The following is a 19,731-nucleotide window of genomic DNA, read 5'->3' on the forward strand; positions in this document are numbered from 1 at the left end:
CACAGTGTTCAGTGTGCAGTATCCAACTGTTCTGACTAACTCATTAGAGTCACGTAAGACATCTCTTATATTTACCAGTTGGTTCTAGATTACTTTCACAGAGATATGATGTAATTATTTGAAAATATGTTTGAAAATTAAGTGGATTTATGTATTTAGTGTAGCACTTTGCTTAACATTTACAAGTACACCTATAAAATCAGGTAACAGTACTAGATAAGAAAGTAAAAGGAAATCAAATCAAACTAAAATGATTTATCTGAAAGTCAGTATTGAAATAATGCCTCCTAGCAGGCAGTGCTCTCAATCTTAATAGTATTGTAAAGTGTGTGATGTGCTGTTATTTTATAAACTTGTAGTGCGAGTTATGTATGTAATTACAGAGGAGAAAATTTGTTTTTAATACTCCTGTAATGTGAACCCGTCCAAAAACCCTGGGAGAAGAACTGCAGTTTTCAAGAACTGTAGGTCTGTAATTATTGAAATGAGGAGTAAGATGTGGTTTCTCTGGGAGAAGCTATACCATCATCTGTGAATAGGAGGGAACCAGAAAACAGTGAACTAATATTTCTAGAATGTGAGGGCTGACTGTACCAACAACCCTGAGGAAATAAGAGCCAAGTGGCAAGATCAGGATTTCATATGATCGTCACATTATCTTTTCGAGTGGTTAAGGAAAGTTGTGTGATGTTCAGTTTTCTGAGTCACAACTAAAACACGGCCATGTCAACTCGGCCATAACATTAAAAACCAAAAGAGACTCTTTAAACAACTCAAGAAATGAGTGAAGTGGTTTTCTTTCCACATACCTTAACTCAGGACAATGGCATTACAGGTCCCAGTCAAGACTTAAAACTGTAGTAATGAAATTTATTCCACAGTTTCTCTGATTTAGTGTACCCACTTGGCAGCTGAGTGGGGAGTGTAAGTGGGTAATAGATGATTGGAGGTCCATACACTCAAAATAACATCAATTGATGTGATTATTTATGATCTACTGAAAAGATAAAGTCAGCATCTATGGTCAGAGTACAGGATCAATGAAGTCAACTTCCCAGAGCTGTAGTTATATATATTATACATTGATTAGTGCATATGCCTTTACATCAGTGATTAATAATGAAATGATCATATTGAATATTTGATGCTGTTTACAGAGATGACATGCTTATCATTTGGCATTATTAGACGAAATATCTCACAATTATAACCACTGAATCTTTCCCTTTGTAAAAGAACAGTATGGTTTTACAGTCCTGCATATTGGAATTTTACCTTACAGACTCATTCACACTCCCTCATTCATCAACTCACTCGCTTACTTGAATTTAGCTATCAGCTTTCCCCAACCATTTATTCTGCTTCGCCTCCAGGCATTGTGGGAGGCAAACCGTAACAGTGTCACATTTCACTCTAAGGCTCTTTGATACATATTTGTGGTCTAATTGTGGTTTACTTGTCAGTTTGGTCTACTGCGTTATGTATCGGTGCTTCAGTCCAGGATCCCGTGGATCCTGTGGCCATCATTGGATGGATGCCTGTTTAGATGCCTCTACTAGCTTATTAAGTATGAGACTTCGTATCACACCAGTTACCCAGCCTTGACTGAATTGGCAAAACCTGGCAAAGCTCCTTTCATGTGGTCATTTGTTACTGGTGTCACTGTTAACTTACTACTCAGAGAAATTTTTACATCTTCTTGGGGAAGAATAATCTGAGATCCTCATCGCAATCTGCATGATAGTATTGAGGGATTAAACACCCTGTCAGTGCTTTCCAGTATATCTCATGATTTTCTTTAATAAATAACACCTGTCATACAATTTAGAAAGGTTTGGAATGCATTATACTGTATAAAGGTAGCATCCTGTTTTATATAGATTTACATATTTGTTAGATTAGATTTTTCAGTATCACTTCTAGTCTGTCATGAAAATTTAAACATCACAGTAGTTCAGTGGAATTTTATTTTTATGCTTAGTTTAATAAGACTACAGAATAAATAATGTGATTTCATTCAGGCATGAGAATATAGATTTGCATCATCACAGTCCTTGCTGTTTGTTTGTACATGAGTTAAGCTGAGTAGATCTAACCAAGAGCAAGATCTACTTTTTTTAGGTGGGATGTATCAAGATTTAACTTACCTCACTCACCATGAAAAGGAACTCTCCTTTATCTAAAATGATGTTCTTAACTTGATGCAATGTCACTGCAAACTTACTTGGAAAAAGCTAAGACAGAGTTTATTTGGGGAAAACTTCACCCTTGGAGCTGCATAATACCATTGATTAATCTCAGGCTTGACTAGTGATGATTGCTGTTTTGATGTAAAAAAAATCCCTAACACTCACACATTCAACCCTGAATTATGCTCTTGGAGTCTTCTTCATGTCCTTAGGCGTCACTGAAGTTGCAAATGCACATAATGACTCATGTGGTTATTTTGGAGTTCTGTGGGATTGTTCTATTGCTTACAGCAGGGCTTTGGCAGTAAAATAATCACAACTTCAGGTTTGACCCAATCACTGTCGGTACTAATAGTCCTAAGGTCCTTGACTAATGACTAATGTTCTTGTCTCTGTATGCCATCGCTCTCCAGCAGTGGGCTCCTTCCGAATGCTGTGCTGCCTCCATCCCTGGATCACAACTACGCCCAGTGGCAGGAGAGACTGGAGCTTTCCCGCGCTGAGCACCCACACCTCATGAAAAAGATCATCCCAGCTCCCCGGCCCAAGACCCCCGGTGAACCAGATTCTCCAGCCTCTCCACCATCACTCCCTCCCTCTCTTCCCCCACCACCCCCACTCCTACCTGGTAAGACAAACCACAAAAAGGTGTACAAATACTTACATGTACACTGTTTCTCACATCTTGTCATTTACAGCTTTCTTTTTATAAATTCAGACTTTATAAAATTTACAAAATTTATAAAAAGAAACTCTCTCTTCAGATCGTGAAGACAGCCCAGAGCTCCCTCCGCCGCCAGGTGTTAGTGATAACAGGCAATGTGTTCTGTGTCTGAAGTATGGAGATGAGAACACTAACGTGAGTCAAAAATCAGCTTGAGCTCACTTTAACGCACATAAGGGTGAATCTATGTCACTTGCAACATTTTCTGTATGTTTCAGGAGGGGGGCAGGCTGTTGTACATTGGTCAGAACGAGTGGACCCATGTAAACTGTGCCCTGTGGTCTGCCGAGGTGTTTGAGGACGACGACGGCTCACTGAAAAATGTTCATATGGCTGTTCTCAGGGGAAAACAGTTGGTAAGATGGGACAGAGATCTATCACACTACCATTTTCAGTGTATATTTACTGGACCAACAGTGACAACCTGTCATGCTTTCCATTCAGCGCTGTGAGAAGTGTCAAAAGCCAGGGGCCACAGTTGGCTGCTGCCTCACCTCTTGCACCAGTAACTACCACTTCATGTGTGCTCGTCAGTGCCACTGCGTCTTCCTGGAGGACAAAAAAGTCTACTGTCCAAAGCACAGGGACCTCATAAAGGGAGAAGTAAGGAAATGTCATTATTTACTATATAATCAAAAGCTGATTAATACATCTATATTGCAGCCACCTTAAAAGTAGGTTCAAGTGTTTGAAACTTAGTTACTCAGTAAATCTTGTGTAGGTCTCTTTAAGTAGATGAATCATGTCAGGCTAGGAACTGTGACTTGACATTCTTAATTTTTCCTTCACCTATCCTATGTTTGTGTGTTTTTTCACAAGGTGGTGTCTGGGTTTGAGGTGACCCGCAGGATCCTGGTGGACCTGGAGGGCATTAGTCTCAGGAGGAAGTGGCTTGCAGGACTGGAGCCTGAAAATGTCCACATGATGATAGGTAGGTCGACTGCTTGTAAATCTGTTGTGCCATTTCCTCGACTTACTCCCAATGTCTCTTGATTGCTGATTTAAACATCATCATTGTAGGCTCCATGACCATTGATTGTTTGGGGATACTGACTGAACTCTCAGACTGCAAACGTAAACTCTTCCCTGTAGGATACCAGTAAGTGTTGTTTTTATTTATCTGAAAGTCTTCTCTTCCTATTTTAAGTGCCACCATTACTATTTTCTCTACAAGTAAATTAAGTCTGCTGGATGAAATTGAAGTTGCCATGGTAATTGAGTGAAACTAAATAACTTCTAATTTCTCCAGATGTTCAAGGGTGTACTGGAGTACTTTGGATGCTCGAAAGCGCTGTGTGTACACCTGTAGGATCCTAGTTTGTCGACCTCCAGTGGTAGAGTCTGACCTGAAGAGCATGATTGCTTCTGAGGAGAATTGTACAATAGCACACAGCCCACCTCCCATAGCAGGTAACCTACAGACAATTTATATAGTTCAGGTTTTCAGTGTTGAGACTACAATATGTTAAACTTAAATACATTTTGGGTCAATCTCTCTTTTTTTCATATTTAGACTTTCCTGATCCATTTGAATCCCCAAGACGCTCTGACACGCTTTCCCCCACCAACACCCCCAAGCTCAGGGTTTACACCAGGAACCGGCATCCCAGCTACCCCCCTTGTCAGCGCTCACTAGGTCCCAGGCCCATGCCCTCTCCAGGTATAAATAGGCATTGTTTTTTTATTTGCTTTTTTCATTTTGAACCTTTTTTAAAAAAAAATAATAATAATTTTGTCATAGAATCACAGAACATTTTGATATTCCTTGTAAAAATTAATTTCTAAGTAATTCCATGTATGCATTAAATTGAAGTTTCAACAATGCCTATTACTCAATTTCCACTTTCCTTTATTTTGTAGGAGGTACCTCTCAGCCTCAAAGCCATGAGATTGTGACAGTAGGAGACTCCCTGGTGAACCCCGGCATGCGGAATATTGACTCGCGTCGCCACAGCTCCCCTTCTCTCTCTCCTCCTCCCCACCAGCTGAACAGACAGAGAGTGCACACCTCCCAAGCTCAGATTTTGTCACGACCCCTTACCTCACCCCCTCCCCTCATCCCCTCCCCTGCCAGAGATCCAGAAAAGTCCAAACACCTCAGCAAAGACTCAGCAAAGAGTCCCATCCAGAGAGATGATGAAAGAGGTAGACTGTTCTCCACAGAGAGAAACAGACAGCAAGCATCCAGAGACCAAGGGATGAGAGATCCTGACAAGGGGAGACTGTCAAGTCGAGACCAAGCTGCTAAGGATTCTGAGAGGAACAGATCATCCCGAGAGCTTGGGCAAAAAGACTCTGACAAGGGTGAACAACCAGCCAAAGAGCCAGAAAAGAGGAGACCGTTGAGTAAAGACTCAGGTCTGAAAGAATCGGAGAGGGGAAGACCTCTCAGTAGAGATCCCTTAAGAGATTCTGAAAAGGGGAGACAAGTAAACAGAGACTCTGACAAGGGAAGACAAGCAAACAGGGAGTCAAGCAATAGAGAAATAGAAAAGAGCAAATCATCCTCTAGAGATCCCAGCTATAAGGATATGGAAAAAGCTAAGTCACTCAGTAGAGATACAGGGTTTAGGGACCCTGAGAAGCATAGACAATATAGCAGGGAAACGGGAAAAGACTCAGGACAAGGTAAAGACAGACCTTCTAGCAGAGACTCTGACAAGGGTAGACCTCCCTCTAGAGATTCCAGTTATAGAAGCACAGAGAGAAACAAAGAATCTGGCTCAGGGAAAGATAGTAACCCTGGCAGCCAGTCCAAACAGGCTGGAGGTGAGAGTAAGAGTCCTAGACTGGCACCTGCAAGTTCAGGCCAGTCCTCCCCTCCTGTGGGCACTGCTGTTCTCACAGGTCAGCAGAGAGGTGGCAGCACCAAGCAGACAGAAAAGCAAGGGAAACACACAGGCAAAGACCAGGATCTTTCTGCAAGCCTCAGTTTGTTGCCTCGTCACCGGTCCACCCCCACCTCTAACATAATCCAGTCTAAGGACAAGCCCAGCTCAGGGAAGGAGAGTAGTAGTGGCACTGGAAATTTAATGCCAGCTTCACACCATAAGGACTCTGTTGTTGGGAAATCCAGCTCCCCACAACCTTCATTTCAAAAGTCCAATGCACGGAAGTCAAATGATTACTCATCAGGTTCAGCCACAGCAGCAGCTATGAAGCCTCTGTGGCCATCAAGGACATCAGCGGAAGATGACGTTGTCAAGCGAGGCTCTATGCACCTGGCCTCATCAGCTGCAGCCTCAGCTGCCAAAGACAAACACCCCAAAGTTAAGACAACAGGCAGCAGAGAAGTGTCCAAAGACCGTGAAAAAGAGAAGACTCTCCAAAACAGCAACAGCAGCAACAAAATTCCCCTTCTCAACAATAATACTAAAGCCACTGGCAGCTCCAACACACATGCTACAAACCCCAGCTCTCACAACAGCAGCAACAGCAAAGTCCCAGTGCTTGGAAACAGCACCAAAGCCCATGGGAAGGCTCAGGGGGAGAAGCATGAGAACCAGGGAGGAGACAGATCATCCTCAAAGAGCAGGGAAAATTACTCCTGTCCTGAGAAGAAGAATATCTCCAGTCTGGACAACTTACAGCAGCTGCAGCAGGCTGGTTTAGCTCCTGACAAAGGAGTGAAGAGCTCTTCCCAGTCGCACTCCAAACAAACAACTAACCAGCTGTCATTGTCCTCTCGAGAGAAAAAGCGATCAGTTAAACCCCCATCTGTAACTCTACTAAAGAGTGATATCAAGACAGACCCAAATGGGACCAGCACTGTCAGTGGTATTTCTTCTTCCTCCTGTCCAACGACCACTACCTCCACTGTTTCCCCTGCAGGCCAGGGGACCCGTCGCTCTGCCCGCTCCGCTCTCTTCTCCTCACCCTCTGCCAGCAGCAGTGACAGCTCTGAATCTGACACCCAGACTCAGACAGAGGACGATGATCTGCATAAGGAGCATTCACGCAGTGATCTCCGAGACCACCGCAGCCTCCTTACTCAAGGCCCTGAGGATGAGGGTGATGGCCCAGAAGATGACCATGACAGGGGTATGGATGATAAACATCACGAGGATGACAGTGACGGATCAGGGTCAGCCAAGCGGCGTTACCCTCGACGCAGTGCCCGGGCACGCTCCAACATGTTTTTTGGCCTCACACCCTTCTATGGCGTTCGCTCATATGGTGAAGAGGACCTTGCCTTCTACGGCAGTGGGGATGGAGCCGGGGCCGTGGTAAAGAGGAGGACTGGTAGCCGCAAGAAGTCAGCTGAGGGGCAGGTGGATGGAGCAGATGATATGAGCACCTCCTCTTCGTCAGGGGACAGTGGAGAGGATGAAGACAGTGCAATGAAACAGAGGGGTAAAGATCCTTACTACTACAACTTCACCCGAACAATAATAAACCCTGGTGAGGGCCTTCCCTCTATAGAAGGGATAGACCAGTGTCTTGGAAGAGGCTCCCAGCTTCAGCGCTTTCTAAAAGATGAGGAGCAGCAACAGCAGAGGGCTCAAGGAAAAGCTGAGGAGGACATGCTGAGTGCTTTGTAAGTACACACAATTGTTCTGTTATGCCTCCACGCCGCCAACAACCAGGGCCAGAGGCATTATGTTTTCAGGTTACTGTATACTATATTGTGATTGGTTGATTTGTACCCATATTCTGATTTGTTGATTTCTAGCTGTAATCTGATTGGTTAGTTGATTTGTAGCCATATGCTGAGTGTTTGATTTGTAGCCATATTCTAATTGGTTTGTGGCCCGTTTCTGATTGGTTGGTTTGTTTGAAGCCGCATCTTAATTGGTTTATTTGTAGCTGTATTCTGATTAATTCACAGATTAATTCCTGCAGGGTCATGTCCTGCTTGTTGCCACTGTTAAGCTGCACTAAAGGGAGGAAGTGCTTTGTGTGTATTAGAAACACAATTACAGGCATGTCCCAATTCTTATTGTGTACAGTGAGATATAATGAACCAGAACAATTTAATTGTGAAGTGATGTTTTTATGCATCCTTGCTGGCGATAGCCAGGGCCAGAAGAATTATGTTTTCGCGGTCAGTCCATACGTCTGACCAACTGTCCATCTGTCCCATTCATGCGATATCTCAGTAACGCCTTGATGGAATTTCTTCAAATTTGGCACAAATATTTACTTGGACTCAAGGATGAACTGATTACATTTGATAGTCAAAGGTTAAAGGTCAAGGTTACAGTGACGTCACAAAACATGGTTTTGGCCTTGTGAATGCAATATCTCAGTAATGCCTTGAGGGAGGAAGCGGTAATTCTAGTTAAAAGTGTTTGTGATTATGTTCTATGATCTGCGATAATAATCTGATATATTGTCTTTGCTGTATTTAACAGGACCTTAGGCAAGCAGCGTATTGGGCAGCTCGATGGCGTTGATGATGGCTCAGAGAGCGATACCAGCATCTGCACCACCAGCACCACAACCACTACGGCCACATCCTCTTCCACCCCTCATAAGAGCACTCCTAAGAGAAGGGGCAGAGAAAGGCATACTGAGAAACCTGACTCTCATGACTCGAGCAAGGAGGCTGACAGCAGTGGAGGAGCAGTAAGCAACACGAGAGAAGGAAGAAAGAACCAGAAAGAGAATTGTCTTCCTCTAGGAGTCGGGGTCAAGTCCCAGCCACAGAGTCAGGGTCAGGATCCTCTTGAGGCCCAGCTGTCCCTCAGCACAGACCTGCTTAAGTCAGACTCTGACAACAACAACAGTGATGACTGTGGGAACATTTTGCCATCAGATATCATGGAGTTTGTTCTGAACACTCCTTCCATGTCAATGCAGGCTCTGGGTCAGCAGTCTGAGCCGTCCTCCTCTGAGCTGCTACTGGATGAAGGTTATGTTGGGGTGGATGTCAACCGGCGCAAAGACATTTTGTTTGATGATTTTTCCCAGCCACTGCCCAGTGCTGAGAGTGGAGGAGTTGTGGAGAGTAGTGTTAACAGTTCCATATCTGTTGAGGAGCCGTATCTTCCTCTGGAGCTGCCCTCTGACCTCTCTGTCCTGACCACACGCAGCCCGACTGTCAGCTCCAGTCAGAACCACACGGCTGGAAGTCTCATCTCGGATACCTCAGACCGCACCATGCTCGGCTTGACCTCTGACCCGGAGAACATCAGTGGAGAAAAGAGTGGGGACAAGAAAAGAGCAGGGCCAGGTGTGTCACCATCAGAGAATCAGCACGATGCTACAACTTTGGGAAACAGGGATACACAGGTCACCGAAGGTCACATGACTCCTGAGCAGTTCATTCCCAGCCCTGCTATTGGCCAGGTGGTTGACCCTCCAGGTAACCAGGATGTTCCAAGGAGTTCTGGTACTCCTGGCTTGCCAAGTTCTCCTTCCCTGCCTCTTCAGGGTCAGAAGTACCTCCCAGCATCAGCTGCAGCTGCAGGCAGCCCTAGCCCAGTCCCAGGACCAGGACCATCCCAGGCTCAGGTTTCCAGCCCAGCAGTCATCAAACCAGGCCCCGATAAGCTCATTGTGGTCAATCAGCAGTTCCAGCCCCTGTATGTCCTTCAGACTGTCCCTAATGGTGTCACCCAAAAAATTAGTGCCACAGGAGTGATGGACACTAGCTCTCCTACAGTGCTGAGCTCTATGACACTTACCACAGGGTTGAATACTGGTTTATCCTCAGCCCAGCCAATTTTTCCCGCTGGTGGCAAAGTCCTGGGCACCATGCCTCACCCCTCTCACATTCACACCTTCGCAGGAGCCACACAGACAGGCTTCCAGACAGGAATCCCCAGCACCACCTCAGGCCTTCTCATTGGGTTGCCCTCTCAGCCCCATGACCAGCCCCAGATTCTGGTCTCAGAGGCTGGTCGACCACACGAGTTGGGTCCCAGTGTTGCCATAGTTTCCAGTCCCTCCTCCCTTACTTCTTCCCCAACTGTACTGGCCTCTGCTCACGGCAGGAAGAGGCCTATCTCTAGACTTCAGCCAAGAAAAAGCAAAAAGTTGGCCCGCTCCCGCAGCCAACCTACTCTGGCCCCTTCTGAAGTGGGACCTCCTAACATGACCCTCATCAACCTGTCTTCTCCTCAGATTACTGCTAGCATCCCTGGCCAACCTGGTGGCCTGGTTGAGTTAAGCACCCTCTCCACTTCTCAGCGCAAGGTCCCAAATATTATCAAGAGACCAAAGTCGGGTGGGGTTATGTACTTGGATCCCACTACTATCCTTCAGCAGAGGATTCCTGGTTCTGCTCAGCCTGGTATCCTTGGTCACGATTCCTCTACTCATCTCCTGCCTTGCACAGTCTCTGGTCTCAACCCCAGTCAGTCAGTGTTGAATGTTGTGTCTGTGCCCCCTAGTGGTGCTACTAGTCTTCTTGCACCAGGATCAGTCTCCCTCTCCACCCCTGTACTCAGCTCTACTGAGATCACAGGGCCAATTAGCAACCTCCTGTTTAAGGCAAGTCCACATGGCTTGGGGCTGTCAGATCAGCCAATGGTCCTTCAATCGGCAGGAGGAGCTCCTCTGATGTCACAGCTTAGCTCTCCTGTGCAGACATCTATAGCCAGCAGCATCTGTGTCCTGCCCTCCCAACAGACCATCAGCATGGCTGTCAACCAGCAAGGAGAGACAGAAGGCAGCAATATCCACTTACAGCATCAGTCTCAGCCTGTTAACAGAGCCCACACTGTGGACTCTTGTCATAACACCACTGTTACTTTAGCCCACGGCCCAGCCACCTCTCTAAGTCCTGCCAATGGTCGTGTTGTTGGAGTGTTCACGCAAACGCAAACTTCTGCACACTCCCAGAGCAGCAGAAAAACTCCTATTTCCAGATCATCAGAACAAAGGCCTCCTAACTCCACCACAGTAGTGTCAGCAGCAGCCGCAGGTTCAGGAGCAGAAAGGGGCAAACAGAAAGCCAAGAGGAGCAGGCAGAGTCCAGACATGAACAGCGGGAAAAAGCTCAAGGCCTCTCAGGCAGAGGAGCATCACAGCAACGCTGCGGGACGACTCCCATCAAACCTAAGGTGAAACAGAGTTGGATCACCATTATGTGCTGTGTTTATTCGTGTTTACATGAATACTGGGAAGAAATGTGACTTTGTCAAGGTTGTTCTGCATAATGAATGTGACATTTAGAACATTTAAAAAAAAAATCACCAACAAAGTTAAAGTTTTTTTAATGACTTCTGCTGTCATTATAACTTAATCTCAAATTGATTCTTCAAAGTCCCATTGCATATCCATGGTGATAAGATACAGTATAATTTTTTCTGTATGTTTTATTCATCAGATACTTTGCCAAAAAAAAAAAATTTTTATAATAAATTATGTTTTTAATTGCTTTACACCACGATTGGTGATGTGAGGTTCAGGCAGAGAGAAGTGAAAGATGTCATGTTAACTTAATATTTTGATTGCACTGTAGTTTAAATAGTTTTTTAGGAGTAACCATCAACAGCCCAGTGTCACATCGTGTAGGACTACTAACTACCGATTGTTCTTTACCCAGAATATATTTCCCATTTTGAACCTTTCCTGTCTTTTTTTGCAAACAGTGCCAAAGAGCGGATCTCCCCTGAACCCATGGACACCGGCAAGCCCCTAGATAAGGCAACCAACAAGAGGTGTGAGGTCTCAATATTAGACATGCATTTTCAAACTAATCATAAAGTATAGTTCTAATGCTTGCCTCATATATTTTCCAGTGTGCTTGGTAAAAAGAAGACATCTGAAGGTCTTGTTTTATCGGGGAAAGTATTGGGAAAAGACAAACCACCTGCAGCTGGAAGAGCAGGCTCTCTTCCTGTGGCTTCACCACCTGACCAGGACGGCAACAGCAGGGATACAGGATTGGATAGCAAACCCAAGAAGGGCATCATCTTTGAAATCTGCAGCGAGGACGGATTCCACATCCGCTGTGAGAGTATTGAAGGTGAGAGAAAACAACTCACCTCCATGATGACCTACACCCTGAAATTTAACACTAAATACCGTAAATACAAAATAGATCAGATCTTTCTGTATTAAATATGAAACTAATTATTCAGTGTTATTAACACAAACATAAAATGTTACATGCATGAACAATAGTTCACATGTAATATTAAAACCAAACCATACACTGGGCAAAAATACTGACTGTCATTGGTCCCACTACAGAGGCTTGGAAATCCCTGACTGATAAGGTGCAGGAAGCTCGCTCCAATGCACGACTCAAAGAGCTCTCTTTTGAAGGTAAGGTGTCACTCTGATTTTGTCCCGGTATTTCAAAAATGCTTTTTAAGTACAAAAAATATACTTGCATACCTGAGTCGAGGACTCTGTTGATTCATTGTGGAGGTGTGCCACTCCCAGGTGTGAATGGACTGAGGATGCTAGGAGTCGTCCATGAGGCAGTGGTGTTCCTGCTGGAGCAGCTGTACGGTTCCAGACACTGTCGGAGCTACCGTTTCCGCTTCCACAAACCAGAGGAAACCGATGAACCTCCCATCAACCCCCATGGCTCGGCTCGTGCAGAAATCCACCACAGGTTAGGAAGGAACCTACACACATACAGTGTACACACATCTATAAGGGAGAGGGAGGTTGTTTCTCCAGAGTCTATTGTAGCAAACAGACAGAATAAATATATTCTGTACCTCAAGCAGAAACACACTGTACTACTGTTTATAATGTGTGTGCTGCACACATTGCAGGAAATAAGAAAATAACTTGTGTGTATACTGCTTCACTCAATGGGAACCTTCTTTCAAACTTCAATAATCCTGCCTTGTGTGTGTTTCTGACCACTATCTGTTCCACCTGTCTACCATCCAGGAGGTCTGTATTTGACATGTTCAATTTCTTGGCCTCAAAACACCGGCAGCCTCCTGAGTACAGGCCGCAGGAAGACGACGAAGAGGAAGGGCAACTCAGGACTGCCAGGTTAGTTACAGCACACACAAAATTAGTAAATAGAGTAACGTAACGTAACGTAACGTAACGTAATGTAACCGAGAGAGTTAACAGTTCAAAAATATCACTGTATCAAGATGGTTTCATATAACTTTGCAGAAAAACTATCACCATAGCATATCTTTTTCATGCTGTTGCAGGCGTGCCTCCATGGAACTACCAATCGCTGTGAGATTCAAACAGCTCAAGGCCACCTCCAAGGAAACTGTCGGAGTCTACAGGTTAGATCAGTGGTGTTTAAACATTTATAAATCATTTAGGCTGATGAATAGTTTCACAAGAAGTAGATCATATTTCCTTTGTGTGGAATTAGCCCATGAACTCTTCTGTTCAGACCAATAGCAAATAACTGGTTGTTATAGTGTTGAGATCTGTCAACTGTTGTGTTTGTCCATGATTTAGTTTAGTTTAGTCTTTCCAGATTGAGTCTCTTTTATGTCTATTCTGTTTTTCATAACAGTTTCTTTTCTTTTAGCAGAGTCTTGTTTGAAAGTATAAAATGGCCAAAACAAAAAGATTAAAAACTACACATGCATTTACATACTATGAATCACTGTATCACTCTTCAGGTCTCCCATTCATGGCCGAGGTCTGTTCTGCAAGAAAACCATCGATGCTGGGGAAATGGTCATTGAATACTCTGGAAATGTCATTCGGTCTGTGCTCACTGACAAACGGGAGAAATATTATGATGGAAAGGTAAAATCTTGGGAATGAACTTTTAGTTCAAGATTTATTTGTCGTTCAATTAACTTGACTAAAAAAATCTTGGGAGCATCAAAAGTACAACCCCTGTGTTCTCTCTTCTCAAAGGGCATTGGCTGTTACATGTTTCGCATCGATGACTATGAGGTGGTGGATGCCACAGTGCATGGCAACGCAGCCCGCTTCATCAACCACTCCTGTGAGCCTAACTGCTACTCTCGTGTCATCACTGTGGACGGCCTGAAGCACATCGTCATCTTTGCCTCTCGCCGCATCTACTGTGGAGAGGAGCTCACCTACGACTACAAGTTCCCTATAGAGGATGCCAGCAACAAGCTGCCCTGCAACTGCGGTGCAAAGAAGTGTCGCAAGTTCCTCAACTGATTTCCATATCGAAACAATTTAGAGAGGACTGCAGGTCTCTTGAGCAGAAGTGCCATGATGTTCTGAGGACGCCCCTGCTGGGGGTTTACCGTGGCACTGGCTTTATGCCGATCCTGAGTCAGGTCCACGTAGGACCACAGCTGCCAACAGGGCACGAGCTCTGACTGTGTTTCTGCAGCTGATGTTGGCAGAACAAAGCAGAGACAGCGGTTGTGGGTCGTACTGTATATGCAGGAAGGGCCATTTTGGCGGAGGGGCCATTTGTAGAAATTCCAACATATTGTGCCTCCGTTTGTCTCATTTATATTTTGGAATGGGAAGTTTCACCTTCAGAGGTGAGTTATGAAACGGTTTGAGCCTTCACAACATTACAATATTAACTTTTATTTACATTTGGATGATAAAGTTACCCCTTCATATTCTTTTTACATTGGCCCATCCTCCTTAATTTTCTAGAAATACGTTATCGTCCACTAATGCTGAGATTTGAACATAGAAGAAAAAAAAAATCAAAGAACTTGGTTCCATTTTACACCAAAGTGCAATTTGTTGAAGGGACTTGGAACAGTAATTTTACTAGAAAGAAAAATTAAAACTTGTTAGAACTTGTTTTTTTTTTTTGTTGTTGTTTTTTTTTTTATCTCGGTGTCAGCTGTTATTAATGCGCATCTCCCTGTCTGAATGTGCCCTGATGCCTTCAGAGCCGTTGCGATTTACTGGAACCTTCCCCTAACTGGGCTTTTTTAAAAGCTTGTAGGTGTGTATATTCGACACTGTAAATAGGAGCTGCATGTGTGTAGCAGCCTGATAAGAGCTGTACAGGCGGAAACACTAGAGGGAGCAGTGGCCACAGGGAGGAAGAGAGAAAAAAAGAAACAAGGGGGCTAGAAATGTAGATTTGTTTTAAAAAAACAAGAGGTTATTTTTGGTCATTGGTGTAAAGGATGATAGCTGAGGTTGATATCATCCTTTGTACTTGAGCTAATGTTTAGTCTGACAGCTTGGTAGCTATGTAGACATGTTGTTGATGGGATTAAGCCTCTGGCCTGAGAGAGCGAGGCAGCTAGAGATTCTGGTGGACTGACAGCCAAGGGACTGGTAAACCCTACTGATGTGCTTTAGTAGACATATTTATAATTGATTTTTGGAGCTGTGATCTAGAAACAGCCATGGATTTTACAGAAACATACAGACAGACGTGTTACAAGTTTGTGCATGCTGTTGTTGATATCAGTTTTTTGGTAATTATATAAGCTTGGATTTTTGAACCACGTTCCAAATTACAGCAGCAAAGAGAACCAAACATCACACCCTAGAATTGAATTTTCACACCACTTGTTTTCTTCTTGGCCTGTTGTGATAACCATTACTATGGAAAATGTTTTTTATTTGTATTAAGTCTTTTAAAGTCTTGTCTGTTATCTGTCTTTTTATTATGGACAGGGAAGTATCATGCTTGCTTTTAAAAAACAAATGTAAATAATGTATATTTTTCTACAAAAAGACTTAAAAAGCACTCACTAGTGAATAGCACTTAATGATGGTATTTATATTTTTAAAAAATCGTATTTATTTTATTGCCATTTTTGTAGGAAATAGAGGTTTACAAACACTAATGCTTGGTCTCTATGTTTTGTATTCCGCTGCCTTTTCAAAGTTGTTTTGTCGTAATTTTCTTTTCCTTTTTTAATTTGTAGCCTGAATGTTTTCTTTGATTCCAAAGACTGACGCTGGTCTGTGGCTTGGTCCCCTTTTAGTTCAGTCCACCAGTAACTCTTTATTTATCCCGGGCCGTTTGGTCAGATATGACATATTTTTATTTTCATTGTTCCAGTTCTAGCTGGCAGTGTGGCAGTCATGTGAACTATTATTATGCACTTGAGAGAGTTCAGATTGTTGATCCATAGCAGATATCTCCTCTCTCCAGCCTTATTGTCTCCACACCACATCACACCAAGAATCAAGTCCACTTACAGGCTGCTGCCAGGCAGCCATATCAAAATGATTTGAGTTTTCTTCTCGTTAATAAACCATGGGTCAGCAGACTTGGAGTCAATTGGCTATATACAAAATATTCACATGTAAAATCCAACCAGAGACCTGTCAGTTTAAAGTGTTTTGTCCCTGTGCAGTCTATAAAAAAGAGGTGCCTTTATTTAAAGCTACCAACAGCATTCGACATATCTCCGTTTAGCCAATCCATTTATTTTAAAAAACCACTTTGTTTTGGTGACTACTCATTAGTGATCACCAGCATTTGGAAATCACTTTTTATTCTTTTGTTCAGTCTCCTCGTGGTTTGCCTTAGTTGTAAATGAGCATGCCTCTTATATCTTACAAGCCTTCATGTCCTGGACTGAATATTTAATTGGACTGTTTTGACCGGTTCTGACGTCACTTGCTTTGGTTTTGTCCCTTTTTTAAATTAATTTATTGTTGTCCGCCGTTCATGCTGACTTCCTTATCACCTAAACGCCGTTAGCAGTTATTCCCACACTGCCCTTTGTTGTTGTGAATTGAAACAAAAAAGTGACCCACACATGGTTTGCACTTTAGCTGTGACACAGGCACTGAATAGACATAGGAAAACTCAGCTCTTTCTCCAGACAGACAATGCAACTCCAATGCTGAAACCACAAGCACAGATAGTCACTGAGAATACTTTGAGTTTGTGCATTAGGCCCTGAGTTCAGTCAACCTAGAACTGCTCTTGATGACTCCTGAAAGTGAGGCTCTAGCAAAGTGCACTTGACTCATTTTCTGCAACAAAGTGAAGGCAGGGACCACACCAGCAGCCCTTTCCTTCCTGAAAGTGCATTCTGCACAAACCTTGGCTGTGCTTTTCCATTTAGGGCCCAAGATCGGGTCTTCTCGGGTCTTGAGGCCCATTCCACCCTGACTGACATGCCAGCCTTGTGGTTGTCCAGCTGTACTTACACTGGGCTCGCTGGGTTCAGCTGCTAAGGTCAACAATGAATGTATATTCCTCCTCCACATCACCAAACTTGTGATGATGTCGATATGTTGTCAGCCACATTTGTTTTCAGTTCTTGCGTCAACAACCCTGGTAGATATGGACGATGTGTAGATATGACCTCAAGCTGGGCAGCAGCAGTTTCATTTTCAGCACTGAGAATAAATGCTGACGTGTGAACAGCAGTGGCATTTCTGTCTGTAGGACAAAAGGTTCTTACTGGGTTAGCTCAACAGTTCACGTTAGCGTCGGTGACAACAGGTTCACCGATGCCAAGGGCTCTGTCTACAAACGCTCACTTCTGGAGATCCACATCTGCATTTTCAGGGTCAGAGGGTTCATTGAACAATAAGTCATTTATTTCACTGTTTTAAACAACATATACAGTATACAATAAGGAAATGGTCTCTGTTGTTTCTTTGGACTTCATTTTACCACGCCACACCAGTGGCCCTTCTCCGTCATTATCTGTAATTATAGTATAAATACATAACAATATTATACGGAAACATGCATAGTAATTTCTTGTACTTTAGTATCTATACAATATATGGAATGGACAGACAAACTTAGTTACAGTAGCAAAACAGCAGATTTATAATGGTTAATAGCAATGTTTCAATGTACTCTATAATGGTTTTGTGTTACAGTACTATCAGATGAAACTAACGTGCATCATTCTTTTGTATATTGATATCCAGTACCAATTTTGCTGTGCCTGTGAGTGTTCCTTCGCCAGCAAGGAACATTGCAGTTTTTCTTTTTCTTTTCTTTCTGGAAACGAACGGTTTTTATGTGATGAGAAATGTAACTGTATTAATGTGGTTGTGAACTTCTTGAGGTCAGCCATTTTTTCCCCCCCCTCCTGGTTGTTGTAGTGAATGTTTTTCTGTTTTTTCTTTGTACGTTTTAACAGGGACTTTTTAGACGGCTTACTTGATGTGTGGTATAAATCAAGAGTTTGGTTTGTGGAGACTGATCAGGAGTTTTAAAGATCGCACCAAAATGGCGTTTCACATTTTGGAAACCTCTCATGTCTCCCCGACCATCTCTCTCTCCTCCGAAGCTTTGGTTGTACTTATCATGTACTGTTTTTATAGAAAGTCATAATGCTGAGATAATGCTGATGTTGAAAACATTTAATTTATTTATTTTGTGCAACATCCACCCTGAATTGTTGTTTTACAAGTCAAGGTTTGGGAGAGGTCAGGCAAGTACTTAACATGTATTTGTAATTTTCTACTTGTTTCTTGTGTATAGAAGTTGTCAGCCTAGGATGGGATGTGGTGTCACAGAGGGAGCGGACGTAGGATGTGCTAACAGAGGGGGTCATGGGTCAGGAACAGGCTTGTTTTCTTATGCCTTGAATATACCTTTGTCTTATCAATATTCCTCCTGCTCTCTGTAATAACGGTATTCACGAGTTCAAGTCATATTTTCTCCCATTTTAACAGTGTTCTTTCAATACACATCAACGAAATGAAGGAAAACCACCACAGTGAAAATAAACCACAAACTACTTGGTTGAATGTATAATTAGGAAACAAAGTTGTATATAAATGTAAAAAGAAAAGTTTCTAATCATGTTTATTTTCTATGCACTTTTTTATTTAAGTGATAGTTTAAATAATAAACATGTCTCCTTTACTCGTTTTTGTTTGACTGGTTCCTTGTTTGATCAGACAGCTGCTGAGTGTAGAGAGCCACACCAGTGGTTGAGAAAAGGTCCATTTAGTAGCTGTTGTTGAGCTTTCAATCACATCACATGATCCTCATCAGTAGGTGCAGTTTGCTCTGAAGCCAGTTTTTGACAAATTGGGTCGGATTGGTTTTTTCAACCGCTGTTTGCAGGTCAAGTTGAAATTTTAAAACTTACCATACTTACCACTGATTTTCCATGTTTAGTGTTTCTACAACACATCACCATTTATGTTACCATAGGGATGTTCGTATATATTTCCCATCGTTCGGTTTGCTTCTGTTTGTTTCAATTCATTTTCATAAACAATGGAAATGTACTAGCACATTGAGTGTGTCGTCCATCACAGTGAACATCAAGTCTGCAGTTATGGTGCAGACTTTTCCAATCTTAAACTGGATCACATCATCAGCATCACACAACATTAATTTACCTTTTTTGCTTTTTTTTTTGCCAGACCTTTGACCAAAATTAATTGAGACTTGATGTTCACTATGATGGATTACAATACACATGAAGTTTCAAGTGTGTGTCTGTTTGTCCTGGAGCTTCAGCTATTTATTTATTTATTTATTTATTTATTTATTGAGTTTTCATAGCTAACAGATAAAACACTGGCTGCCTGTAACAGCAGGAAAAAGAAACATTAAAAAAGCCATTGTGTGCATTTAAAAACCTGCAAATAAGAAAAAGTAAACATGCTCTTTGTGCTGCAATGGATCTTTATTTTCTTTCACTATTGATTTATCTGATAATTTCTGGTTTAACCAGTTAATTGTTTGGTCTATAAAATGCCCCTCACATGCTCCCAAAGCCCAAGGTGACATCTTCAGACTAATTGTTTTGTCCAACCAGCAGTGAAAACAAAGATATTACAGTTTCTATAAGTTAAGACATGCAAAAGCAGAAAATCTTCAAATCTGAGAAGCTATAAAATGACATGATAAATCGATTATCAAAATAGTTACCAATTCATCAAATAAATGATGAAACTTGAAAACACTCTGCAACAGTCCTGTAAGAGGAAACATCAGCGAATGTCAAAAATGATCTTATTCATCCTATGGCCTTTTGTACAAGTGCTTTATTATTATTATTATTATTATTATTATTATTA

General features: G+C 42.7%; 1 protein-coding gene across 1 annotated transcript in view; it reads left to right on the forward strand.

Moving 5' to 3' along the window:
• Nucleotides 1-18,562, forward strand: part of kmt2a (lysine (K)-specific methyltransferase 2A) — a 39,017-nt gene extending 20,455 nt beyond the window's left edge. The window contains exons 17-34 of the mRNA XM_023400886.2: nt 2,603-2,817; nt 2,954-3,048; nt 3,132-3,269; nt 3,358-3,516; nt 3,733-3,844; nt 3,934-4,012; nt 4,163-4,323; nt 4,427-4,573; nt 4,774-7,450; nt 8,268-10,922; nt 11,454-11,522; nt 11,604-11,830; nt 12,058-12,132; nt 12,253-12,427; nt 12,715-12,822; nt 12,993-13,073; nt 13,422-13,551; nt 13,666-18,562. Of these exons, the coding sequence (XP_023256654.1) occupies nt 2,603-2,817; nt 2,954-3,048; nt 3,132-3,269; nt 3,358-3,516; nt 3,733-3,844; nt 3,934-4,012; nt 4,163-4,323; nt 4,427-4,573; nt 4,774-7,450; nt 8,268-10,922; nt 11,454-11,522; nt 11,604-11,830; nt 12,058-12,132; nt 12,253-12,427; nt 12,715-12,822; nt 12,993-13,073; nt 13,422-13,551; nt 13,666-13,941 (7,579 nt within the window). The 3' untranslated portion in view covers nt 13,942-18,562. The remainder of the gene's footprint in view (nt 1-2,602; nt 2,818-2,953; nt 3,049-3,131; nt 3,270-3,357; nt 3,517-3,732; nt 3,845-3,933; nt 4,013-4,162; nt 4,324-4,426; nt 4,574-4,773; nt 7,451-8,267; nt 10,923-11,453; nt 11,523-11,603; nt 11,831-12,057; nt 12,133-12,252; nt 12,428-12,714; nt 12,823-12,992; nt 13,074-13,421; nt 13,552-13,665) is intronic.
• Nucleotides 18,563-19,731: the final 1,169 nt, after the last annotated feature.

This window comes from Seriola lalandi, unplaced genomic scaffold (assembly GCF_002814215.2).
Source record: "Seriola lalandi dorsalis isolate HSWRI2012SDOR001 ecotype SW California unplaced genomic scaffold, Sedor1 jcf7180002053065, whole genome shotgun sequence".
NCBI classification, from domain to species: domain Eukaryota; kingdom Metazoa; phylum Chordata; class Actinopteri; order Carangiformes; family Carangidae; genus Seriola; species Seriola lalandi.